The sequence below is a fragment of the Columba livia genome, chromosome 3, assembly GCF_036013475.1.
Source record: "Columba livia isolate bColLiv1 breed racing homer chromosome 3, bColLiv1.pat.W.v2, whole genome shotgun sequence".
Taxonomy (NCBI): domain Eukaryota; kingdom Metazoa; phylum Chordata; class Aves; order Columbiformes; family Columbidae; genus Columba; species Columba livia.
This window is the reverse complement of record NC_088604.1, coordinates 20216375-20241107: the sequence shown is the minus strand read 5'-3', so window position 1 is coordinate 20241107 and position 24733 is coordinate 20216375. Positions and strand designations below refer to the sequence as shown.

At 38.9% G+C, this 24733-nt stretch overlaps 1 protein-coding gene across 27 annotated transcripts in view; it reads right to left on the bottom strand.

The window, feature by feature from the left end:
- MYT1L (myelin transcription factor 1 like) overlaps nucleotides 1–24733 on the bottom strand; it is a 313684-nt gene that overhangs the window by 30842 nt on the left and 258109 nt on the right. For all 27 annotated transcript variants that reach the window (XM_021293590.2, XM_021293592.2, XM_021293594.2 and 24 more), the window contains one exon: nucleotides 605–667. In XM_021293590.2, coding sequence (XP_021149265.1) covers nucleotides 605–667 — 63 coding nt within the window. The remainder of the gene's footprint in view (nucleotides 1–604; nucleotides 668–24733) is intronic.

Genomic DNA, 24733 nt, shown 5'->3' with positions numbered 1-24733 from the left:
TTCTTCTGGCTTGACATAGTGTTGCACTATGTGCTGTGATTTAAAAACAAGCCAAGCTTTGCTTTGAAATGTACTAACAAGACTGGGGCATATTAGGCAAAACAGGTACTTTTTTCCCTCTGCTTGAAGCTGGTAAGACTTCAGCTTGGACAAAAGGTAAAGATCTGTGCTCAATTTGGCATTTTAGGAAATGCAGAAGGAGTCTGGAAGAGATTGATAGGAACAATCACGAAATATAACTTGTGGGGAAAAAAAATCCAGAAAAGGTAAGATTGTGAGGAGAAGAGTTAAGTCATTCAGAATGTAAAGCAGCAGAAACTGATGAATGTTGAATTACTTCCCTAGGCTGAGAGAGAAGGTACAAAAACTGGATTCATTTTCTACAAAGATTTTGCTATATATTAACAAAAATCTTCCTACCTGTTTGGGTAGTGAGCCACGCTGAAACTGAGAAATATTATTAATTGGTGATAAATAAAATGAGTCAGACTAATGTATGTGTATATAGGGCACACAATGCTGAGGGAGGGAAGAGAGGTCCGTTGTGGTCCCTTTGAGCCCTTCAGTTGTTTGATTTAAAGAACAAAAACTTCTCTTTACATACCTTCGATGTGAAGCATAATTTCCAGTAATATGCCCAGAGCCATCACAACCAGGGGTGGGACACCTAGAATAATAATGGGAAACATATGGAGCAGCGTTACTGACAGGAAAGACACAGCCACCCACAAAAAAACATCAACTGTCTCAGTCCTTCTTTCCATGGGTGCCAGCCTGGGGACCTCCAGCCATTGCTAAACCTGAGCTTAATTCCATACTGGGGACAAACATACTGTTTTCATTCACAAAATATTTTTGTCTGTCACTCCTCACCTGCCCACTCAAACGCTTTCTGGATATCTCTAGCATCAGCAGATTAGTGGTGATTTCCAGCAGCAGCATCACATCCCCGCGCCACCAGGAATAAGTAGAGTTGACAGCAAACAGAATATCCCCATGTTAGGTAAGCTTAGGTAGTTAGGTGTAAGCTTAGGTAATGGCTAACACCAGAGCAAGCCGTTTTGTTTTCCATCAGAGCTATTGCTCTAACCCCACGGCACAGTGTCACAAAGTCACACCACAGAGAGACCCCTTCACCTCTCCAAGAAGTGCAGGAGATGCCTAAGGAAAAGGAAATGTGTAGATGGGGCAGTAATGCTGGCCTCTTGCAGAGAAATGGTAACCTACCCAAACACTCCCAAACACCAAGGTACAGCACCAGACAGAGAAGTCACTGATACAGACATCAGTGGAATTTCTAATAGCTGAAAGACATCAGTCACCAAAGAAAATTCATGGGTTTTTCTCTACATTTCAAAGATGATTGCCATCACCACAGAATAAGCTAAATTATAATGCTAAGTAGAATCATTAGCTGGTCTTTGGACTGCTACACTAAATCACAGAAAGACAAAGGAAGAATAAATTTATATTCATTTTACCAAACAGACGAATGTTACATGAATTCCAGAAAGTCACTTTCCTTGAGCCTGAGTTTTGAATTTTAGCCATGCTTTAAAGCTTCATTTGAAGAAAGCATTCAAATTCAAAAAAGCATGCGCACAAATTCAGATGTTGCATTCTGAAACGTCAGATTTCCATAACATTAAATTCTTTCACTATTTGAATCCAGCATTCACGCAGCCTTTGGTTTTCACCCTTTAGTTACATGTGTGCTTTCCTCAAATTTGGTCCAACACACTGGTCAACTTTTTTTCCACAACGGTTTCCGCAGAGACTTGAAAGTTGTCTGTTTGCTTTTGGTTTTGTTTTGTTTTCTTTTCTTTTCTTTTTTAAATCAGGAATTAAGCAACCCAGAATTCAGTGCAATAGGGCTGTCATGTTCCTTTAAACTTCATTTTAGCTCTTTAAAGCTAGCAAGTATTACCTACTTCTGACAAGTTCAGCAAGGCCAAACTTCAAACATGTTTAATGCAACCTTGAAAGAGACAATTTAAACTGGAATTCATTAGACGGAGTTCTCAGATGGTCTTCATGTGGGCCAGTTAGGTTATTCTACAGAAAACATTAAAATATGATAGCAGTTCCAGGATGGAAGGTGGTAAAACCTCTGGTGTTCACTATGTCGTTTCTCTTTTATATAAAATCCTGTGTGCTTTGGACAAGTCTAAACAACTTCCTTAAAGACAATTCTCCCATTCTCTTGCTTTACATCTTTGCACAGGACCAAGTATAAGACCACAATCTTGACTAGATGGTATAAGGACTACTGTGACTCTTAATCTGAAAGACCAATATACAGGTTGACATCACACATAAATCTTTCTGCATGTAGAAAGATAAAAACCTGATTTTTTCATATTTTCTTCTGACACAAATTAGGGAAAATCTGGCCCTTGGCGAAAACATCATAGCCCCTTCTGTATGGCACTTACTATTCTTTCTTTGCTCTGGCTGCACATGGCTAGCACAAACTTGGGCTATTTCTTTCAGTTAAAAAATAAATGGCTAGGGCATCTTATATAAAGGGTCTTATTTTAAATGCATCATATCTAAATATTTAGATGTTCTCCCTATTTATTTTTATTTTTTTGGCAAACATTTTGAGATCTGTAACTCCTGCTCCATGTGTTTTTTTAATGCAAGGTATCTTCAGTCATTTACAATGCCTATTTCCTACTTCCATCAAGACCAGCTGCATCACTGTAGCCTGCCTGAAGCTTCTAAAGGTATTGAGTCAAAACATATGGGAACAAGATTTAACTAAGGGAGCTGACTAAACTTTGGCTCTAAATGTCCATGACATTTAAATGAATAAAGGAGAAAAAGGAGCCTCTGCAGCCTGTCTGAGGTACTACAAGGATCCCTTAATGAACCCATGCTATTTGAAGCCATCATTGTCCACTACAGATTTTTCAGTCCTTTTGAGAACAAGCTATTATCAAAATGGAACAATGGTTTTTCTCATCTTTTCCAAGACTTTTTCTACAGGCAGCCATGACTAATAGTGCTTTAACAAACAGGATTTACAAAATCCATCAGTATATCCAATCAGTCTTAAAATTAGATCATTACACCTCAAGCATTTGGAGAGTCTTACACAATTTAAAAACTAGCTTATTTCTGTGTCATTTAAAAAAAAAAAAAGTAACTGAAGTTAAAGAGGAAATCACCCCATGGTAAGTTGAACTGAGAATCTTCACAATGGGCTCTGTACAGTTCACATCAGTTTAAAATCATACTTCTGATTAAACCAGAGGAGATTTCTTATGTAGGCAAGGATTTTAGAAAGACCTTTCAGATTTTGATTTTGGCACTATAATATTTGTTTTCAAGTTTCATAATCTTATATTGATCTAAATGTAATAGATGAAATGACAGTTTAGTGCAGTTGATAAGAGTGTTTAAAAACCATGGAACATTTCTGTTCACTGTGGGTTCCATTCTATGAGAAGTGCTTATAACCACTGTGAAATACAGGAAGCAGATCTACAGCAGTCTGTTTCAACTATAAAGTTATTACAATATTTGCTATTCTCAGCAGATTAGATAAGGAGACAACTGCAAGCCCTTGTACCATTGGAACTGCAAGTCTGTATTTTCAGAATGTCTGATCATATATTGGATACTACATTACTATCAACTACTACCTGTGCATATTTGACTTATCATATTTACATGCAACAATGCCAGAAAAATTGTATCTACAGGTGCTTTTAAGACGAAAGTCACAGGAAACTCTTTGAAAATGAGTATCAGAGTAAGTGGGAAAAGACATATACAGTTTCCACACTTACTTCAAGTGAATGTAATTTGGCAGGATCAGAAGCTTATTTGTAGACTGTACATAATAGCTTAAATATCTTATTGCAGCAAAGGAAATACTTTAATACTGTAAAGAGTGAGGTGACAAAAGGAACTCATTCTGTAAAGAATGAAGTTCAGAACAGATAACACTAGCACTTTACCACAAACTCAGGGCATCCAGTGAAAGAAAGAGCTTGTCAGTGAAGGGGAATACAATTAGCACTGCCTTGATGTCCCATTCATTTCACAGAACATTGCAGAGGAGCTTTTTTGGGAACATAAGCATAAGCACAAAGCAGGGCAGGCAGCAGAGCAGCAACAGCTGCAGGAATGCAAAAAAAAAGGCGAGAGCCGAACCAGGATCAATACACTCAAGCCCTACAACCCATTCTTTACTGGGGAAAAGACTGAAGGTGTGCAGCAATTAAAAAAAACTTTTGCAGCTTAGGAGGACAGAAATTAGGAGGGTTCCTGGGACTGGGGAGGAAATGGTTGCAATGCCAAACTGGGCTCTGGGAAGGTTTTTCCAAATGCCAGTAGTTAAAAGTCTTGCTGCAAACTCAGCTGAGAGAAAAAAAAATCCAAACCAACCAAACACAACCCAGCTCACAGCAGCATAGCAGACTACAAATAAAATCCAAATTTAAACCTATATTCCTAGGCTTCTGTCTGGGTCTATAGGAACTAGATAAGCTTCCATGTAGCTTCCTTATTTAGACTTATAGCTCAACTAGCATGAGACCAAATAGGTGGATACACAAAGGTGCAAAGACAGAACTGATGTTTTATTTTTATTGTTATTACCTATACCTTTGGTTGACTTACTTTTAAAATTTATTTTAAAACATAAATTATCTTTAAAACATACTGATAAAAAAAATACAGTAATCTGCAGCATAATGGAAATATATTGCTTTTTTCCCCCCTTTCCAGAGAATTTACCACAAAATGACAATGGCTTTTTGGAACCTGAAGGATTGTACTTCCCTAGGGAAGAGGCAGTGCTCAAGGAAGTTTTGTCAATGCACACAGCCTGACCACAGCTCAGTGCCTGGGCTCAGGCTCGGGCTCGGGCTCAGGTTCCCTCTCTCTCACAGAAACCTTTGGCTGAGATTCATCAACACAGTGAATTCTATTTCCATCCCAGTCAAATCTTGTCTTTAAGGTTTGACCAGTTTATACATATAAATGCAAATGGAAACCTTGGATCTAGAATTATAAAAGACCAAATTCAGCGCACCACACAAACAGAAGTCAGGTCATTGAAACGCCTGGCTGTTTTTTTGCTCAGTAGGGTGATAATGTTTACCTTAATCACCAGAGAGAGTTTTAGCAACTGTAACAAAGGTAACTTCTTCTCTCTGTCTTTTGCCCCTTCAATCACCCTTGGTCCCTTCTGTGCCCTGTACCAAGCCCTCTGCCCCTGCACGCTTCCAGCCTCACCGCCCATACCACTACAGCTTGGTTTTCACTAAGGAAGGAGCATGTTATTAAATCAGGCTGTAGTTTTCACAGGAATTGGCAGGTCTGTGTACTTTTTTTAGTCTTTGCTCCTGGGGGATTAAGAAGAGCACTCAGTGGACCCTTCAGACATAAAAAAAAAATAATGACGGTCACTACTAAAGGTGAAGAGCATTTCCAACTCTGATTATGGCAAACTGCTTTGATATTTTATTTTTGTGCTGAAGAAATTTGCTTCCATGGAACTGAAATTAAACCATTAATTTCTCTCGCACTGGCCATGCCAAGAGCCATCAAATAGTAACCCTTTCTAGTACCCACCAAACTATACTAGAGTTCAATTGCAACAGGTTGCTACAGAAGACCTTGCATGACCTGTTATTAATAAGCTGGTATATCAACTCTGAAGACTGATGTTAGTTTTATTGTTTAGTTTACAGAACTTAGTACCTACTGTGTTGTGGATCCAATCTTCCTTTGAGTAATTAAATGAACACATATATAAATAATACAGTCTACCAGACAGAATATGTATCTTATAAATTATTAATTAAATATTTAAAGCAGATGTAGCTAGCAAGCCAAAAGAAGAACAATATTGAATTGAATGGGGAAGGAAAACAGTAAGTTCTTCAAAAATTCAGAATGGTTCCTCAGAAGTGTTCCACACTGCAGAAGAACTGGGATTTAATAGAAAATTGCATCTTTCCCATAGTTTTATTTTGACCATGCTGTCAAACTCTATAGTAGAGGTGTGATTTTCTGTTGAAGGTTCAGAAAGGCTAAAGAAATATAATTGTTTCCTGTGGGATTTTTTCACAGCAGAATGTAGAATTTTTTATTGTCTGGTAGTTTCCATGTATTTGAGATTCTGTTTTATTTGAATCATGAGGAATGGAATTCATAGGATGGGAGTCTGGAAGACAGACAAAATAATAATTTGCATTTCTATCCTTCATCTGAAGATCTGAAAGTATTTAACAAACATTAATGGATAAAATCTCACAATAATGCTTTGAAAAAGGGAAGAATTTGGCAGAGGAAAACTGGGGCACAGAGAGGCTGAATGATTTAACACAGAAGAGGAAAATGGTCTAGAAGCAGAAATTCTTATTCACTGCTCTGTTTGCAGTTATAAAGCCATATGCCTCCTGAAACTAAATGTAAATTCATAAACAAAATATTGTGGGTTTCTTTGCTAGTCAGGTCATCCAGAAATAAAAGGTTAAAAAAGTAAACTCATAAAGATACTGTGTTTGCAGTTTCCTGAACAGAATATATGAGGAAAGAGAGAAAAGGGGGCGTGGGCAAGAAGTGAAGGGATGAAAAGAAGCTTTGTCAAATAAAGAAATCGAGTTTTCTGTAAAGTATGGAAAGTTTACTGTATGTCTACATCTCTATGAATTTGGGTGCTTGTCACAAACCAAAAGACTTGCAGCTCTTGACAAATGAGTCCCCTTTTTATCTATTTAAGAGGACAAAAGAGAGAACATGTTTTCCTCTGGTTCCTTCCTACGGCACTCAGCACTAACCTGCACGGAACATCCCAGGGCAAGAAGAGAGATCACAGAGCTGGGTGTTCCTCACTGGAGAACTGGTGGCCACAGGTGTGTCAGTAACAGCCTGGGTTGTGGTTAGCGTTATGAAAACACCTATTTAACTGGACAGAAACCAGCAACTCACTGTGCCTTTACCTTCCTCAGCAGAGCAATGCCTCCCAGCCATTGCTGTTCTAGCCAGCTCTGTGAATGCAATCTGGATGTGTAAATCGCTAAATCTTATTTTAATTCCCAGGTATTTTGGTAGATTATCAAGCTCTAATTAAGAATGTGAAATAGGAATGCTGCTGATTCTTTTCCTCATGAAGACACAGAAGAAAAGCCCTTATATAGTCTAATTCCAGTAGGAACAGAGATGTTTTCCACTTTTACACCATTGTCTTTTATTGTCTATTTTTTTTACCATGGCATTTGACTTCTGAATTCCTGGAGTGTTGCTACTTTCTTTTGATAACTAAACAAAGACCCCCTACCTACACAACCTATCCATGAATTTGCAAAGAAAAACTTGTTAGGATGTGCTTATTTTCTCTTATTTTCCCTCAATGAAGCTACACATTTATATAATTCTTCACTCTCTATTTTACTCCCTCCATTTTGTTTCCTGATGCTTCTTTCTCTTCATCTGAAATCCCTTTTCCTACACAGGAGCAAGAACCTGTACTTGCTTTTGCCCCATGGTTTGCTTTCCATCCATATGCTGTTTTCCATAGCATTCTCCTAGAGAAACTGGCTGCTCATGGCTTGGACAGGCACACTCTTCACTGGGTGAAGAACTGGCTGGATGATCAGGCCCAAAGAGTTGTGGTGAACGAAGTCAAATCCAGTTGGCAGCCAGTCAGGAGTGGTGTTCCCCAGGGCTCAGTATTGGGGCCAGTTCTGTTTAATCTCTTTATCAATGATCTGGACGAGGGGATTGAGTGCACCCTCAGTAAGTTTGCAGATGACACCAAATTGGGTGGGAATGTTGATTTGCTTGAGGGTTAGAAGGCCATACAGAGGGATGTTGACCGCCTGGATGGTTGGATAAAGGCCAGTTATATGAGGTTCAACAAGGCCAAGTGCCAGGTCCCACACTGGTGAGGCCACACCTTGACTACTGTATTCAGTTTTGGGTCCCTCACTACAGGAAAGAAACTGAGGTACTGCAAAATGTTCAGGAAAGGGCAACGAAACTGGTGAAACGTGTAAAGAACATGTCTTATGAGAAGTGTCTGAGGGAACTGGGGCTGTTTAGCTTGGAGAAAAGGAGGTTGAGGGGAGACCTTCTCTCTCTCTACAACTGCCTGAAAGAAGATTGTAGCATGGAGGGTGTTCGTCTCTTCTCCCAAGTAGCCAGTGATAGGAGAGGAAACGGCCTCAAGTTGCGCGAGGGAAGGTTCAGATTGCATAGTAGGAAAAATTTCTTCACGGAAAGGATTGTCAGGCATTGGAACAGGCTGCCCAGGGCAGTGGCAGAGTCACCATCCCTAGAGATGTTTAAAAGATGTATAGATGACATTATTAGCGACATGGTTTAATGCTAGAATTAGATGAATGGCTGCACCTGATAATTTTGAGGGTCTCTTCCAACCAAAATAATTCTATGATTCTATTCTATGATTCATATTCCTCTACAGTGTTTCTCTTCCACATTCTACTGCTTCCTTTTCCAGATCCCTTTCCATTCTCGTTGTCTCTTCTTGTCACTTTTAAATTTGCTCTTTTACTTCTTTTTTCTCTGTCCTCTTTTGCTGATATCTTCATGCTCTTTTCCTCCCTCATCCGTTTCTCCTTTCATGATCTCTAATAACCTTGAAGTCGACAGTTCTTTCTTCTTTCCACCTCTTTGTGGTTTCTTTCCATTATATCTTCTTTCATCACCCTTCTTGTCCTCCTGCTCCTTTCTCCCAGTTGATTTTGTCTTTCCCTTAGTCTGCATTGCTTGTGGTCCTCTCGCACTGCCAAGATGACTGGCTACACATCCTTGTGTCAGGGGAGAAAATGCTGTGTCTTGTGAAACCTCAACATAGAATTTCTTGGCTGCCAAGACACAATGAGTAATTTTAAGTATATTGCACTCTTTTACTTTCATTAAAGTCCTTGTAAGCTTTATTACTGGCTTCAAAGGGAGCAGAATCAGGCTGGCACTTACAAAAAATGCATTCAGACCTCATCTGAAGCTCATTTGAGTTGGTTCAAGGGGCAACATAAACTCTGTGGGACAGGTATGCAGGTAATTAATACTTCAGTGGATCTTGAGTCTGTGGTTTCGTGTTTAAGGGAAAAATCTATACTCTAGTCTTCACAAATATACCCACAAAAGCATGTGAATTCAGACCCTTATAAATATCAAAGGTTCATAAAGATGTGTTGTAAGCCAAAAATAAAAAAGAAGTTAAATTTAGATTCATATGTTAATTTATTTTCCGGTATTCAGCCTAACTAGGAGTACTTAATCACAGAAATTTAGTTTTAGCAAAAGTTCTAAATATTACTTTTTCATATGTAAAATACTGCTAACATTTCTTGTGTAGCAGAATGCTACTGAAACAACAGACCTCATTGGAGGCAATTTTAAACCCAAAACCACAGCAGATATAAAGGAAGAGGATTTAATGGAAAAACAAGAGCCAGGAAAAAAAAAAAAGAAAAAAGAAAAAAAGTTGTGCAGTGGCAGGTTAATTGAGAAGAGTCTTTTATCTTGTCAGTTGCTTTTTGGCATTGGATCCAGTGCAGCTCCAGTAGGAATGGGCAGGAGATCAGGGCACTGAGGCAGGGGTCACTCCTGGTGGGGCATTACTGAGCCCTCTCAGAACCCGCTGGGACAAGTGCAAGTTGGAGATTGGAAAGAAGCGTAGAATGGGAGGATTTGTCGTTACTGTTTTCACTGTACAGTCTTTCTACCCATGAGGGAATGACGCCAGGCCTATGCAGCTAGTTCAAGCATGAGACTAAAATGATTTTGGCTCAGAGGCTTCATGGAGTAACTTCAGTCTCTTCTATCTCTGCTCTCTCTTTGCCTCTAGAAGCTGGGGATGGCTGACTGCATACTCTCCTCTTTAGGTAAAATTTAATTAATTCCCTGACTTTCTGCATGTACAATTTTTCTGTCTATAGCTGCTGGTATTATCTGTATGGCATTCCTGCATTTTTTGAACTGTGTGGGGGTAGGAAAGAACACGATAAGATTTTTTAATTACACTGAAATCCATTTTCCTATAAGCAGACTAAAATACATCATGCTGGCATTTAAATATTGCTGTGCATTCGAATGCATAGATACATATGATGTGTTTAAATTAATTATATTGCTTTATAAAATATATTCTTGTGCCTTCAGTTACCACCTCTGCAGGCTGCCTGCTCTACTAGCAGTCAGGACTTCCCAGCTTCCCAGCAGCAAGTGCCATGACGTGCTGCCCACTGTTCTCACATCTAGCACCAGCATATACTGCCTAACATGCAGCTCGCCAAAGGCATGGTATGTGCCTAATGTAAAAGAGCTTCTGTGTGCTACCCGGGGCTGCTCCATTCACAGAAGATGCCAGGGGGAAGCTGTGAATCAGCTCTCTCCATGGGCACCTTGCCCACGCTTTGCCTCCTGCCAGCATCGCCTGCCTCACAGGCAGCACCGGCCAGCTGCAGATCCCCTCCCCGCAGCAGAGAGCGCTTCCTGGCACCAGGGATGAATCAGTTCCAACATATGCAAATTCATATGTTCATTTCCAAACATCTCAGCCTTTGAAAAAAAAAAGCTTCATTTTTATAGCTTCATTTTTAAAGCTTCATTTTTATAACACAAAATGGTCGAGGCGTGGAGAAAAAAGCAGGAGAAGACAACCATAAAAGAACATGCCCTACAACTAGGGGCAAAGCCACGTGAATTCTCTGTCTCCTAACAGCATTGTTGCAAGCCTGTGCTTGAAAAAAAAAAAAAAACAAACCACATGGTCTTATTTTCAGTAATTTTGGGTAGACACATTCATTTCTGAAGAAGAATGTCCTGTTCCTGGTTGGTCTACTAAAATGGGAACCACTAAGCTCCTCAGGAATATCTGCCATACATACACTGTGCAGCAAGGCAAGACTTGTCCAGAGTTTGCAGAACAGGCAGTGACACGTTTTATCTTTCTCCCTGTATGTGAAAATGGGTCCAAGAGAAGCAATGAAAGACAGGAGCACAGGTATAGCATTTTGGTATTCTTCAACTTAAAAGGTATCTTCAAAAACTCATACGACTGGCCTAATTTTTCTGTTTATGAAGTAAACAGAAATTTTAGCAAAAAATTAAATTAAAATTAGGCCAAATTCCGAGTACTTTGAAAATGCACTCTTTAAAGTAGGGAATTTTTCTTTTATAAGACATTTACATTATGGTCAGTAGCCTGCTGGTTGGCCTTGAACACCATAAAATTATGAATAGCATAGTTCTTGAATTGTTGTCTCTATGTTGCTGCTCCTCCCATGGTCTGCTCTTTTGTACTTCGTGTATCTTCTCCCAGGTAAAGCAATTACTAAAACATTTGGTGGGCACAGCAGTATGACCTTGAATTTGTCACTTCCTGAGAGTTTCCCGGAGGTTTGGGATGACTTCAAAATCTGTGAATCTGGAATACTCAAAATGGTCAGCACCTCCCCAAGAAACACTGAAAAAAACTATCAGATTAGGATAGCTAAAAACAGAGGTTATGAATTAACAGTTTGCTTATAGTCTGTGGTCTTAAGAATCCACTGAAGTTGCCGGGAAGAAAATGGGCACAGCCCATCATCAGCCATTCTTTAGCTATTCTGTTTATCTGTTTTCCACTTGAGCAGAACTGTTCAGCTTGTGCTCACACAAATACTTGGTCAACAGGATGAATCTAGAAGAACATAGGAAAAGTAACAGCTGGATCAAACGTAAGGGGGAAAGGAAAAGCTGAGTGGGAAAGACGGAAACAATAAGAGTGTGAAGAAGGTCCAATTCATATGCCCTCTTTTAAAACAGTATATCAAATATTGGTATGAAAGATGAAGCCTACGAAATATTTCTAGTCCTATATAAGTAAGAAAGGAGCAGTATACCTGCCTCTAATGAGAGTCCTCTCAGTCTAGCATTATGAATCCAGAAATGAAGAGGACTGCAAAGATCACCTAGGAAATATACCATGGGCAGGATGAGGATGCAAGAGTTTGCAAAAAAAAAAACCCTTTTAAAACAATCCAAATGACAGAAAATGTAATGACTTGGATTTTTTTTTTCACTATTAACAGCTTATTTCTTACTCTCTTGTTCAAAAGAGCAAGTAAAAAGATGATTTTCAGTGCACATTCAGAAAGGTAAGGTAAGGTTAACACAATAGTTTGGTGTAAAATGTGTTTAGGTGACTAATCGCATCTAAAGGCTGAGAGGTAAGTTTTGTTCCATATGCAGTCACTGCACTGTGCCCATTAGCACTGAGATGTTCCATTGTACCATGAAGTTACTATAGTGGATGGACTTCAAAATCTCTTCTGAATGAATTTCTATCTGAAAACACGTGCCATCCAATAACAGGGGAGCAAACTCACAACAGTTTTGCTTTCCCTGACAGATAAAGCAGAGATACTACTTTCTATTTTAGGGGTGAAGAGTCAACAGCAAGAAAGTAAAATCCTTCAGTTTTCATTTCATGAAAAACAAGCAGCTTTTTCCCTCTAGGCCTAAAAACATTTGTCAGAAGCCCAAGGGAGGAAATGTGAAAATACTGAGTGTGAATTATATCAGACTGTGAGAGGCAGTCTGGTCTAGTAAGAAGGCTAATGAACAGTACAGCTAAGGGAAATCCAGTTTTATCACTGATCTTCTGTGTGAGTTTATACTAATTTTTGAGCAATTCTCAGACATACTCTATTTTTGGTGCAATTGACTTGCGACATGCTCCATCTACACTGACTTTTAAGTATAACGTCATCATTTACTTGAATTTGCCTCAGGCCTGCAATGTTAGCAAGACTTAATTAATACTGGAGGGAAAAATTCTTAGGGTGAGTCCAGTCAAGAACCTCTCTGCAAGGAGGACAGGTTGGGCATGAGCACAGGTCATTTCGACAAGCACTCCACCCTACTGCCTTAGTCTCAGATGGTAGAGAGTAGGCAGACAAATCAGACTCAACACTTAGGAGCGCACAACGTCTTCTGTATTCTTCCCAGAGTTCTGAGAACTGTAAACACTAAACTGCAAATTCGCATTGCTGAAAGATGTTGCAGGATGGTTATGGGCCTGGAGCACTTGATATATGAGACTGAGAGCATTGGCTTATTCATTCCTGTGAAGAAAAGTGTAAGAAATCTGACTGCTGTTTACGAATACCTAGCAGGATGGTGTGGTGAAGGCATAGCAAAAATTTTCTCAGAGCTGCACAGCTGAAGAGTAAGAGGCAATGAGGACAAGGTTCAGCATGGGAAAGCCCAATTCATTATAGAGGGAAAAAATTACCATCAAGCTGGTCAAACACTGGAATAAGTTGTGAGAACTCAAAGACAGAGGTACTTAGAGGTATTATATAGAGATTATAATATTCTCTTATTAGATAGAGAAACTTAGAAATACTCAAAATTAGACCGAACAAAGTCCTGAGAAACCTGCTCTAAGTAGACTCAGTCTGAGCAGGAGTTTGGACTAGGTAACATTTGGAAGTCCAAACCTACATGGTTTTATAATTGTGTAATACATCTTAAAAGCTGTATCAGAAAGCATGCTGTTTGGCCTCCCATTGCAGTACAGATGCAAACTTTCCTTACAGATTCATTTCCACAAAGATCAGGCACTATCATTCTACTTGATTTCAGTCTCTTCTTGATAGTTCAAGTTCAACCATTAGCTAATTTCTTTGTATAGCTATATATATTAACATTATTTGTATATTTCTTTGTATTTGTAGATGTTCTTTTCAACAATTGAAAATGATGACTTTGAAGTCCAGTTTGCAGAGCTAATGAATGCTCATAAATTCTCAGTGAGGTAGATAAAGTGGATCACACCAAATGTCCTGATCAGTGAGACGGGCTGTGTGGCTGAGATAATATTCCTAGTTTTCACTCCAGGCATCCATCTGCCTTTGCTTCCAGGTCTCCTGTCCCTCCTGAAGGGAAGTTGCAGCTGCCTGGGTAGCAGTAAAAGAAACAATGGAGCTTTTAGTACGGTATTCAATAACCTGAAATTGGTGCCATTTCACCCTAACCTGTCAGACTGTATGAGGCAGTTTGCACATTATGTGAACAAAGGACACGTCCCTTCAGTGAGGGCAGGAAGCTCTGAGAAGGCCATTAAAACTGTTCCAAGATAAACTATTCCTTCTTCTGCTGGAATCTTAGACTGTATTGAAAAGCACATAAGTAATAATTCCAGCTTCATAAGACTGTTCCAAGGTATCATTAAGTAGAGCACTTGAAAATGAATTGTGCTTTTTATTGTCATGGGATACACTCTGGTGTCTTTTCTTACTTTGACCCTCTTTACTTTCTCCTTAAAGTTAACAAAGGCAGAAAGCCCACGCTTTTGTACAATTTCACCTTCTGCAACTCCCATGAGATTAGGCAGCACAAGCTTGGTTTATACTGCAAACATTTCATGAAAGAGCCACTTTAATTTTTCAGTCTAATAGCTGCAGGAACAGTTTTCTGAATTGCTGCACAAAGTGCGGGAGAGGCCGGAGGTAACACACTGGGACAACTGGCTGCGCAGCACAATGAGGGGCTGCAGCAGCAATGGAGAAAACAGCTCGCTCACCCAGAAGCACTTTGCTATACCTCTGGGCTCAGAGCTCTCACGCACTGCATAATTAGAAAAGCAGCCTTGAGTGAGAGGCTAATATAATTTTTACAAGAAAAGGGCTTCCCTCTGATTTTTTAAAACAATACACTTCTCTTCCAAAATCACTTGTTTTTGTGTGCTTATAGCCAAACATCACAGTATCACAGTATGTTTGAGATCGGAAGGGACCTCAAAAGATCATCTAGTCCAATCCCCCTGCTGGAGCAGGAACGCCTAGGTGAGGTCGCACAGGAACACGTCCAGGCGGGTTTTGAATGTCTCCAGAGAAGGAGACTCCACAACCTCCCTGGGCAGCCTGTTCCAGTGCTCTGTCACCCTCACTGAGAAGAAGTTTCTTCTCAAATTTAAGTGGAACCTCTTGTGTTCCAGCTTGATCCCATTACCCCTTGTCCTATCATTGTTTGCCACCGAGAAGAGCCTGGCTTCATCCTCATGGCGCTCACCCTTTATATATTTATAAACATTAATAAGGTTCCCCCTTAGTCTCCTCTTCTCCAAACTAAAGAGCCCCAGCTCCCTCAGCCTTTCTTCATAAGGGAGATGCTCCACTCCCTTAATCATCTTCGTTGCTCTACACTGGACCCTCTCCAGCAGTTCCCTGTCCTTCTTGAACTGAGGGGCCCAGAACTGGACACAATATTCCAGATGTGGTCTCACCAGGGAGGAGTAGAGGGGAAGGAGGACCTCTCTCTATCTACTAACCACCCCCCTTGTAATACACCCCAGGATGCCATTGGCCTTCCTGGCCACAAGGGCACAGTGCTGGCTCATGGTCATACTGTTGTCCACCAGGACCCCCAGGTCCCTTTCCCCTACACTGCTCTCTAATATGTAATTTCCCAACCTATGCTGGAATCTGAGTGGTGTCCCTCAGGGGTCCATACTGGGATCAGTGCTGTTTCATATCTTCATCAGTGGCACAGACAGTGGGACTGAATGCACGCTCAGCAAGTTTGTGGATGACACCAAGTTGAGTGGTGCAGTTGACACACATAAGGGACCGGATGCCATCCAGAGGGACCTGGACAAGCTCGAGAAGTGGGCCCATGCAAACCTCATGAGGTTGAACAAGACCAAGTGAAGGTCCCGTACCATGGTTGGGGCAACCCTCGGTATTAATACAGGCTGTGGGGAGAAGGGATTGAGAGCAGCCCTGCTGAGAAGGACTTGGGGGTACTGGTGGATGAAAGATTGGACATGAGCCAGCAATGTGTGCTTGCAGCTCAGAAGGCAAATCGTACCTTGGGCTGCATCAAAAGGAGTGTGGCCAGGTTGAGGGAGGCGATTCTGTCCCTCTGCTCTGGTGAGACCTCACCTGGAGTCCTGAATCCAGCTCTGGAGCCCTCAGTACAGGAAAGACATGGACCTACCAGAGAGGGTCCAGAGGAGGCCACAAAAATGATCAGAGGGCTGGAACACTCTTCCTATGAGGACAGACTGAGAGAATTGGGGTTGTTCAGCCTGGAGAAGGCTCTGGGGAGACCTTGTTGCAGTCTTTCCATACTTAAAAGGGGCCTATAAGAAAGATGAGGACAGACTTTTAGCAGGGCATGTAACGATATGCCAAGGAAGGGGCAATGGTTTTAAACTAAAGGCAGACTCATACTAAATATAAGGAAAGTATTTCTTACAATGGTGGTGGTAAAAGAGTGACAGTTTGCCTGGAAAGGTGGTAGATGCCCCATCCCTGGAAACATTCAAGGCCAGGCTGGACAGAGTTCTGAGCAGCCTGATCTGGTTGAAGATGTCCCTGCTCATTGCAGGGGGTTGGACTAGATTACTTTGAAGGTCCCTTCCAACCCAAACTATTCTAGGATCCTATCATCTACTTATTCAGATTTTTAATTCACTTGGTGAGCATTGATACAGAGATCACCTAAACATTGATTAATACTTTTTTCTTTCCAAGCTGGAAAAGAGGAACTGTAACTTTCTACTTTCCGAGTGAATTTTTACACCCTGTGTTCAAACTTTTTAATACTTTTTTTATACTTTTTAAAACATCACTGTCCTCATAAACACTTCTGCAAATTAAATGCCCCCTGATTTGGGAGAATAATACGTAAGGCAGGAACACAGCTGAAACAAATTATTTGTTTTGATTAGCTCAGAGGTTGCGACTCTCAGCTATACACAACATGGAAGAAGAACATCTTATTAACCTCCTGGCACGAGCTAGGAATAGGCAGAATTCCAGCCTTAACACTCACTCAGCCATAGGAAAACCACTAATTTCAAGACGAATATAGCATCTCAAGAACGTCAAATGAAAGACTGTGGAACAGGTGACCCAGCAAACTACATCTTATGGAAATGTCTCCTATAGGTTGCCACTTCCCAGTACGCACTGTTGTGGACTGTATCTCTTGCACGGAATTTAATCCATTGGCAGTGTCTTTAGAAATTGGCATATTTCTCTTTTTTATGGTGAAGGAAATTTATAAGAAAAAAATGTCCTTTGGCTAAACATCTTATTCATTATATCTACTTTATTTTTGAATAGAAAGTATTTTCACTGATGCGAACAGACAAAAAAAAAAGTTTTTCTTAGCCTTAAAGACAATCCTGCTACCTTAAAATAATGGCCTTTAAAGTTTAAGATAAAGTAAAATTATTGTTTAGATCATTCTGGATTATATAGGTCTTTATATAAATATATAAAACACATTCGGTCTGTGGTACACTGACATTCACAAGAATTTTTGCAAAAATTGGAGATATGTAGTCCTGACATGTTTACTTGTTACCCATTTATGAATCTGGGTTCAGCAGAGCTAATACCAAAATTTGTAAAAATTTTATTAAAATCAGGTAAACTATAGTTAAAATATTGTATTTTGAGTACAAGTTTTGCATACAAACTGGTAGACAATTACCTCTCCTTTGCATTAAATATTAACCATTTTTAATTTATAGAGGTTAATAAACCTCTGTATTCAATAGAAGTCACACAAAAGTTAAATAATTTCATTAACAATATTCGACTAATTAACATCTTAAAAATACCTTTTAACAAGTAATGGTAGGACTCTGCCCATGACAGTATCCACCTGAAACTGGTTTTGTCAAGTGTAAGGAGTGCAAATTCTGCTGATGGAGTTACGCATGGAATTTGGCCTTGCAATATTCTTCTCACTCCATTAAAAACATGCTGCTCACGGAAAGTTTTCACAGTTACAGAACATAACTTCAGATCCAAAGCAAGCTAAAGATGGTGGGAGGTTTTCCATTCACTTAAAAGGACTTTGGATCAAGCCTCAAAAAAGACTTAGAACTGTTGAAGGTTTTTTTCTGTTAATGGGAGTGTTGAGGATTAAACCTTTCCTGGCTTAAAGAAATAAAGAAAATATGTATTAAGAATTGCATTATTTTAGATTCTTCACGCTGAAGTCACAACAGGTGTATTGGGTGTTAATCAAAACCAAGGCCCTTGCCCCTCCTCCATTACATCTATACTTATGGAACATACTTACACTTTCCTGACAGATGTTTCTCGCTTAGTGCATCAGAGGAAAACAAATCACCACCTACAATGGTTCCTGGAGAAGCCTTGAGGAGAAACCCATAATCTATATTTTTTTAATTATTCAGTTCTTTTAATATAAATGTTTATTATTTCCCTGTTGTGTTTTTTTTTTCCCCCATAATTAGCTTGCAACTCTTATTCACGGGGAACAAACCCAGTGACATATCTCTGCAGTGTCCAACATACCTAACATTTACAGCTTTTACATTAAAACTCATTTGTGAAATACACAAAAGTTAAAATAGCAGGTACTGAATTGACTCTCTTTTAAAGAATAACCCTGGTATTTAAAAAGAAGAAATATACATATATTTGTAAGAAATAACCGAGATGTTTTTTTCATTTTTATATCTATTGTCTGATACCACGTCTAATACATGGCTGAATTATAGATTAAGATCACACAATCAAAAAGTAAATTATATGTTGTTTACCTGTTAAACTCTGAATTCAGCATTCAGTAGACTGCATTTAACACAGGGTCATTTTAGCTCTTTCAGCTATTATCAGTTTATACAAGCAAACAGAAAATCTGTAAGCTCAGTTTTACAGGCAAAATGAGTAAGTTGTGGTTTTCTAGTAAGTCTGCTTTAACATGCTTTTTGTGTGAACTATGTGTTCAAGAGAAGTGCCAGACTGTCTGGCCTGGAAAAAATAGTTCTCTATGTGTAAAAACCAAACAAACAGACAAACAAACAAAACAACAACAAAAAAGGCTATGCTGGCTTGGTTTTCTTATAAATTGCTTCTGCATGTTTTGATTCCTTTCCTGCTTAATACAGAAGAAAAGTGCTATAGAATCTAATCTCTCTTGAATAAATTATATTCATAGCTCTTTTAAGCTGATAACATGCTTTCATAATGATGTTTCCATTAATTTGCAGTCTGAAAATCTGGAAACAAGATTCCATTCATCTTCATGTAGTCTTAACTCTGAAGCCTGGAGAGGGCATTTTAAATATCACTCTGATTGTCTACTTTACAGCTGATCACTTTAATGAAACTATGTAAACAGTGTAAGTCTGGAAACTGCACCTTAAATATAATCTATTTAGATTTAATTTTTTTCAAGGGTCTGTCTTTTTTTTTTTTTTCCTTTTTACCACAGTGTAGAAAGTAACACATAACAATAATAATGTGCTTATACTGTAGTCCTCCTCTGCCTCTTTTTTATTACAGAAAACCGATATTGCTGGAGCTGAGTGCAGTGTAAGCACAGTCAAGCATACAAAAAACAATTAATGATGGCCACTGTTAAAATGCTCCTCAAAATCTAAGGTTGTATCACAGAGTGTACACCAAATGAGCCCATGCTGAAAGAGCACAATGTCGTTATCTGTAGAAGGAGAGAAACCAGCAGACTTTGAAGCAGTGGAAATTCTGTGTGTGTTAGGGTAGAAGAGCAGATTTCACATGCAGATGAGCAAATTCAAATTCAAATTACTGGGAATACAAAAAATATTGTAAAAGAAGATTATGATGAGGTGTATATGAGGGATATGGGATATTTAAGAGATATAAAACATTGATATAGGTACTACAGTGCTGCAAAAAATGTGTGCCACATAAAGTCCCAATAGCACTGAGGTAAAAATAAACTTAACTGCATGGCAAAATCATATTGTACTGTGCAGATACAGACACCATGTAATCAAGTCAGCAATTGGCCATTCTAAGAAACCAAACAATGCAAGGAATTTTATAACTTCAAAAGATTTAAATAAGGCAATCAAACATGAATGCTAACCCAAGAGAGCAGCTGAGGGCATCTGCCCAGATCATCACTGTTGTATCTTAGCGTAACTCCACGGAAGGCAATGGAGCTATGCTAATTTACACCACTGAGGATCCGGACGATCGTATTTAGGACTTTGAGTGACAAAATTACTTTTATTTTGGGATATACATTAAAGGGTTTTGGCAAGTCTGACCAAACACAGAAAGTGCAAAACACTGCACTTTTAATTCCCCTTTTAGCAACCGTATAGTTTATGCAACTTCCCATGGGGATTGCCTCAGCACTTGGGATATACCACAGCATCATGTTGCAGATCTTTGCGGATCTGGATGGAATGAGCAATTGGTTATGATCTGTTGATTTGAAGCAAAAATGATCAACATCACAATGGGAGTTTGCACAATAACCAAATTGTGCCAAAGTAAAGACCCTTGAATTGAATATGAGCAAATGTCAGGCTGAATGAGATTAATTATGTAGGACACATTCAATGACAAGAAGTTATGACCAAACCCAAGGAAGGCAGAAGAAACTGTACAAATGGAAACACTCCAAGACAAGAAGGCCTTAGAGAGGTTCATTGGGCATGTTAACATAACTAAACAATTCATTGATAATTAATCACAATTAAGTGCTCCTCTCAGAATAGCTGGTTAGGGACTGCACAGAATGGGACTGGAATGACTGACAAGAGAAAAGTTTTGAAAAGTAAAATGAGCTGTCAAATAAACATTCACACTGAAATATTTGGTGATCAGTGAAGAACCTAGCAACTAAGGGTTGTATCTTCAAAACTGCCTAAGTTGTTATGGTAGACACTGAATTCTACTTTCAAAGTTAGGCATATAGAAGTTGCAGGGATGCGGATGCCCAGCACTTACATTCCTTCTGAAGACAAAGTTTAGACTCTCAAGTCATACCAGTTATTTTGAAAAAATTACTCTAATTCAGTGAACATTCATCTGAATTGAGACTATTTTGAGTGACAACTAAGTGGCAAGTGGTTTTAAATACTGATTGAAATCCAAACAGCAAAAAAGTACAGCTATCGTATCTTTTGTTTTAAATAATTAAGTACAGACAGAAAGAGGCCATAAACTATTTGGGTACTGTAGATGCCACTGTACAAATGAAGCTTCTAATTTCAGAGCATTTCATGGTATTGAAAACTTACTAAGGCCCTGATTCTGCAAGGTGCTTCATGCAAGCAATTTTGTGCCTGCATGGAACATTTCACAGGATCAGAGGTACTGATATGCAGATGGCTTTTAAGAAGACTTTAGAGAGTACATGCTTTTAAGACTACCTCTCAGTAATGAAAAAAATGATGAAGGGTCTTATGTAAACAGAACTGAAGTATTTTCTAACAGAAAAAAAGCCCAGCCACTTCCATATGTAAAACTTATTGCGACTACAGAGATGAGGTTGCTGCAGATGATGGGTTTCTATACAAAGGACATTATAATAACACCACACAACATGAGGTTGGAAATGCTCGGTATAACCTACAGTGCCCATTTGAGTATTGAGAAGTGCAGGAACAGAGCCCAAGGTGTTCTGTTCTGGCCAGGCATGCATGCTGCCATCAAAGATAAGGTATCCAAGTGGAAATCTGCAATAAATACAGGAAACAAAAATGCAAAAAAAACCCACTGAAACCACATGAGATTCCTAATTTCACTTGGCCCAAGGATCTAGTTGAACAAAATGGGAAAGATTATTCCTTAGAGGTGAAATATTATTGGGGATCTATGTTCCTTGGTATTGGTTTTAATAATTTAAATGAGACTTGCACGCTAACTTGCAATTTAATAGCACATTAAAACCCAGTTTGTTTTAGCATAACATTGCAGATAAGTTAATAAAACACTATCATTTACAAATGACTCTACTAATTTTTAACATTACTCCAAACACATCTCATCTGGTCCTTGCAGTCACATTTTCTACATAAAAGTTAGCTAAAACACCAAGGAACTTAAAAATTATCTGCAGATTCAAAGGATATGTATTTAGCATCAAAGGAGTATTTCTTTATACGACAAGATTACTTACTAGGCTCAACAACCTCAGTATTCAAGAAAAATGTAATGACAACTTCTATTAAGTTTCCCATGTAGAAAAACACAGAGAGTACATAAACAACAGAGGTAAAAAAGGGATAAAAAGAATGGAAATGGTTATTCTTCTGGTAATAAAAGGTAATTTTCTATGAGAAAAATGAGTGAAAATTATATAATGGGTCATAGTCTTACTGAGTTCTTATAGGACAGATGTAATCTCAGCAGGAAGAGGGAAGGGAAGGCAAGGCAAGGGGTAATAGTCCTGTGCAGATGAGGCAACAAATGTACACCCAGGCACTGAACACTGGAAACACCTCACGTGGCAAACACAGGATGTAGATGGAGAAATCACTTCAGCGGCTAAACAGATCTCTGCAGAAATAACCAGTCTGAGTACAAAAAGTGGTTGCATATTGGGAGAGCTATCAAGGTTTTAAGAGTATATATACCAATCAAGGCCCAAGAATAATCCAGTTACCTGTCTAAAGAGGGGAATATTTCTGTGATGTTTTACTAATCTATCACATTCATTTCTGTTTCTGCATTTTAATTTTGTATTTGAAGAAGGGCTATTTTTTGCAAGATCACTATAGCGAGGAAGAAAATGTTACTTTTTTAGTAATATTTTATTTTACATATTCATAAGAATAAACACAATGCAGGCTTCTCCATTTCTGGGAGGACATCCCTTCTTCCCAGCTGCTACTTCTTGCTGACGGAATTGCAGTAAAAGTACACCAATAAAAACTGAATATTAGGTATTATGCTGACATGGAAGAACATCCCTAGAAGCATGCGCTAAGGATATCCTTTCTATCCAGAAAAACAATGTACTGCATGGAGCTGCTCTTCCTAGAAGAGTTGTGGTTAACAGGGAAAACTTCAGAGAAGCTCACCTTTCCATCTGAAATGAATGGAAAACACTACTAGGATGACACATCTGGAAACAGGGAGACAAGGATAAAAGGAAGATAAGAGAAAGACTAGAAGATGACCACCAATAATGTAGAAAACAGGGCAGAGTGACCTAGAAAGAAGGAGGAACAGAAATACCAACTCTTCATCATGGACAATGTGCAAAAACAGACTGAGCTCCTCAATTTGAGTTAGGAAGAGTTGTGGAAAATAAAAGAGCTTAGGCTTAATTGTAGAGAGGCAAATGAGACTGTACTCATCTCTGTAAGTTCCACAGGGGAATACCAAAAGATGTCCACCACAGAAAACAATGACACGCAAAATCTACACAGAGACACAGGTGCTCTGGGAATGAAGGATGGGGCACACTACAACAGTATCAGGTAAGTATCCAAACTTGTAGGCACCTGGTTGAACTACAAATCTTTCAGAGTTTCAGATTTTCTAATATAAGCACTAATGGGATTTTTCTGGCAGAAAACTGACCAAAGAAACAAGGATAAATGTTGACAATTTGATCATCAGTTCCATGGTAGACCAAGCTAATACTTAGTTACCTACAGCCTTTGACAAAGTATGATTATTTCTACATCAATGCAGCACTAAGTAGAACTAAGTTTGTAATTTTCTGGTAGTCTCTGGTGCCCAACTTCTCTGGTTCCCAGGCTGGAAGTACACCAAGTAGAAATGTTCTCAGTCAGTGTGCTGCATTTTGGCTGAGATTGATTTACTGATGATCAAAATGTGTCCTTCTAAAAGCAATAATTAATTTTAGTGTTTGTTTTCTGTTGTGTTTTTTTTTTTTTTTAAATTTTGAATAAGATTAAAAGTGCTTCAAAATGTTGCCTTTTTTATAGTATTTATAATGCTACAATGGGATTAAACTTTTGAAGAAATTGTAACTGTTAGAAAAACCTCCTATGATAAGGAGTAAATAAGGAAAACTGATAAAAAAAGGCCCTTGGGTAAGATTAAACTGGATTTAACTTGTGAATATTTTAATATTGGTAGCTGTCACTGGGTGGGCTGTTAATTGCTTTCCCATCACAGTTGAGTTTACTCATCAATATACTGTCCCTAGGTCCTTTAAAAATTAGTTGCTTTTCACAAGCACTATAACCCAAATCTTCATGCTGGAAAAGCTTGGGTTCTTGCCAGATATTAATTTCTTCAGAGACCCTTAAAGCTGTTGACCTCGTTTTTTGCCAGCAGCAGTAACTGAGAATGAAAGCTAAAGAAATTCTTCTGTTATTTGGAGATCATTGACCAGGCTGTGTAAGTGCTTTGGTCTGCTGATAAACTCTGCACAAAGACTCTCATGTTTCCACTTGGGCTTTGGGTGAAAGTGGAGAATTGTACAATCTGCCCAGTAAACCTGAGCAAGAAGCCTTACAGATGAGAAGCATGAATGGTAAGGAACGATGAGGCCGACCATGGAATCATTTAATTGAAAGCTGCAACATTATTGTTCTAGGAGCCAGGGAAGGTGGGCAATGGAATTTACGGAGCCTTATCTACCAAAATGCAATACACTGAGCAGAACTGTTACGTGAAATAAACTTTTCGCTAACCTTTTCAGATTCTAATTTTATTTTGATTATGAATATTATGTGGATGATGTTATTCATAGATATTATTTGAAGTGTCTGCTACTCTTTATTTTATTGTAGCTGGGGCTTAAAAAGAATTAGAGTGTTAGCAAAATTCCAATTAGGAAGCTGCATTATTCGTAACGTGTTTGTGTTATACAATGCACAGAAGGATATCTTGTATTGGTAAAATGTGATATAAAGGCTTTACTAGCTCAAATGCAATATTTGCTGCACAAGCTATGCATGGCAAAGCCATGAAAGTATGAAATCTTTCCAAACTATGCAGTCCAGAAA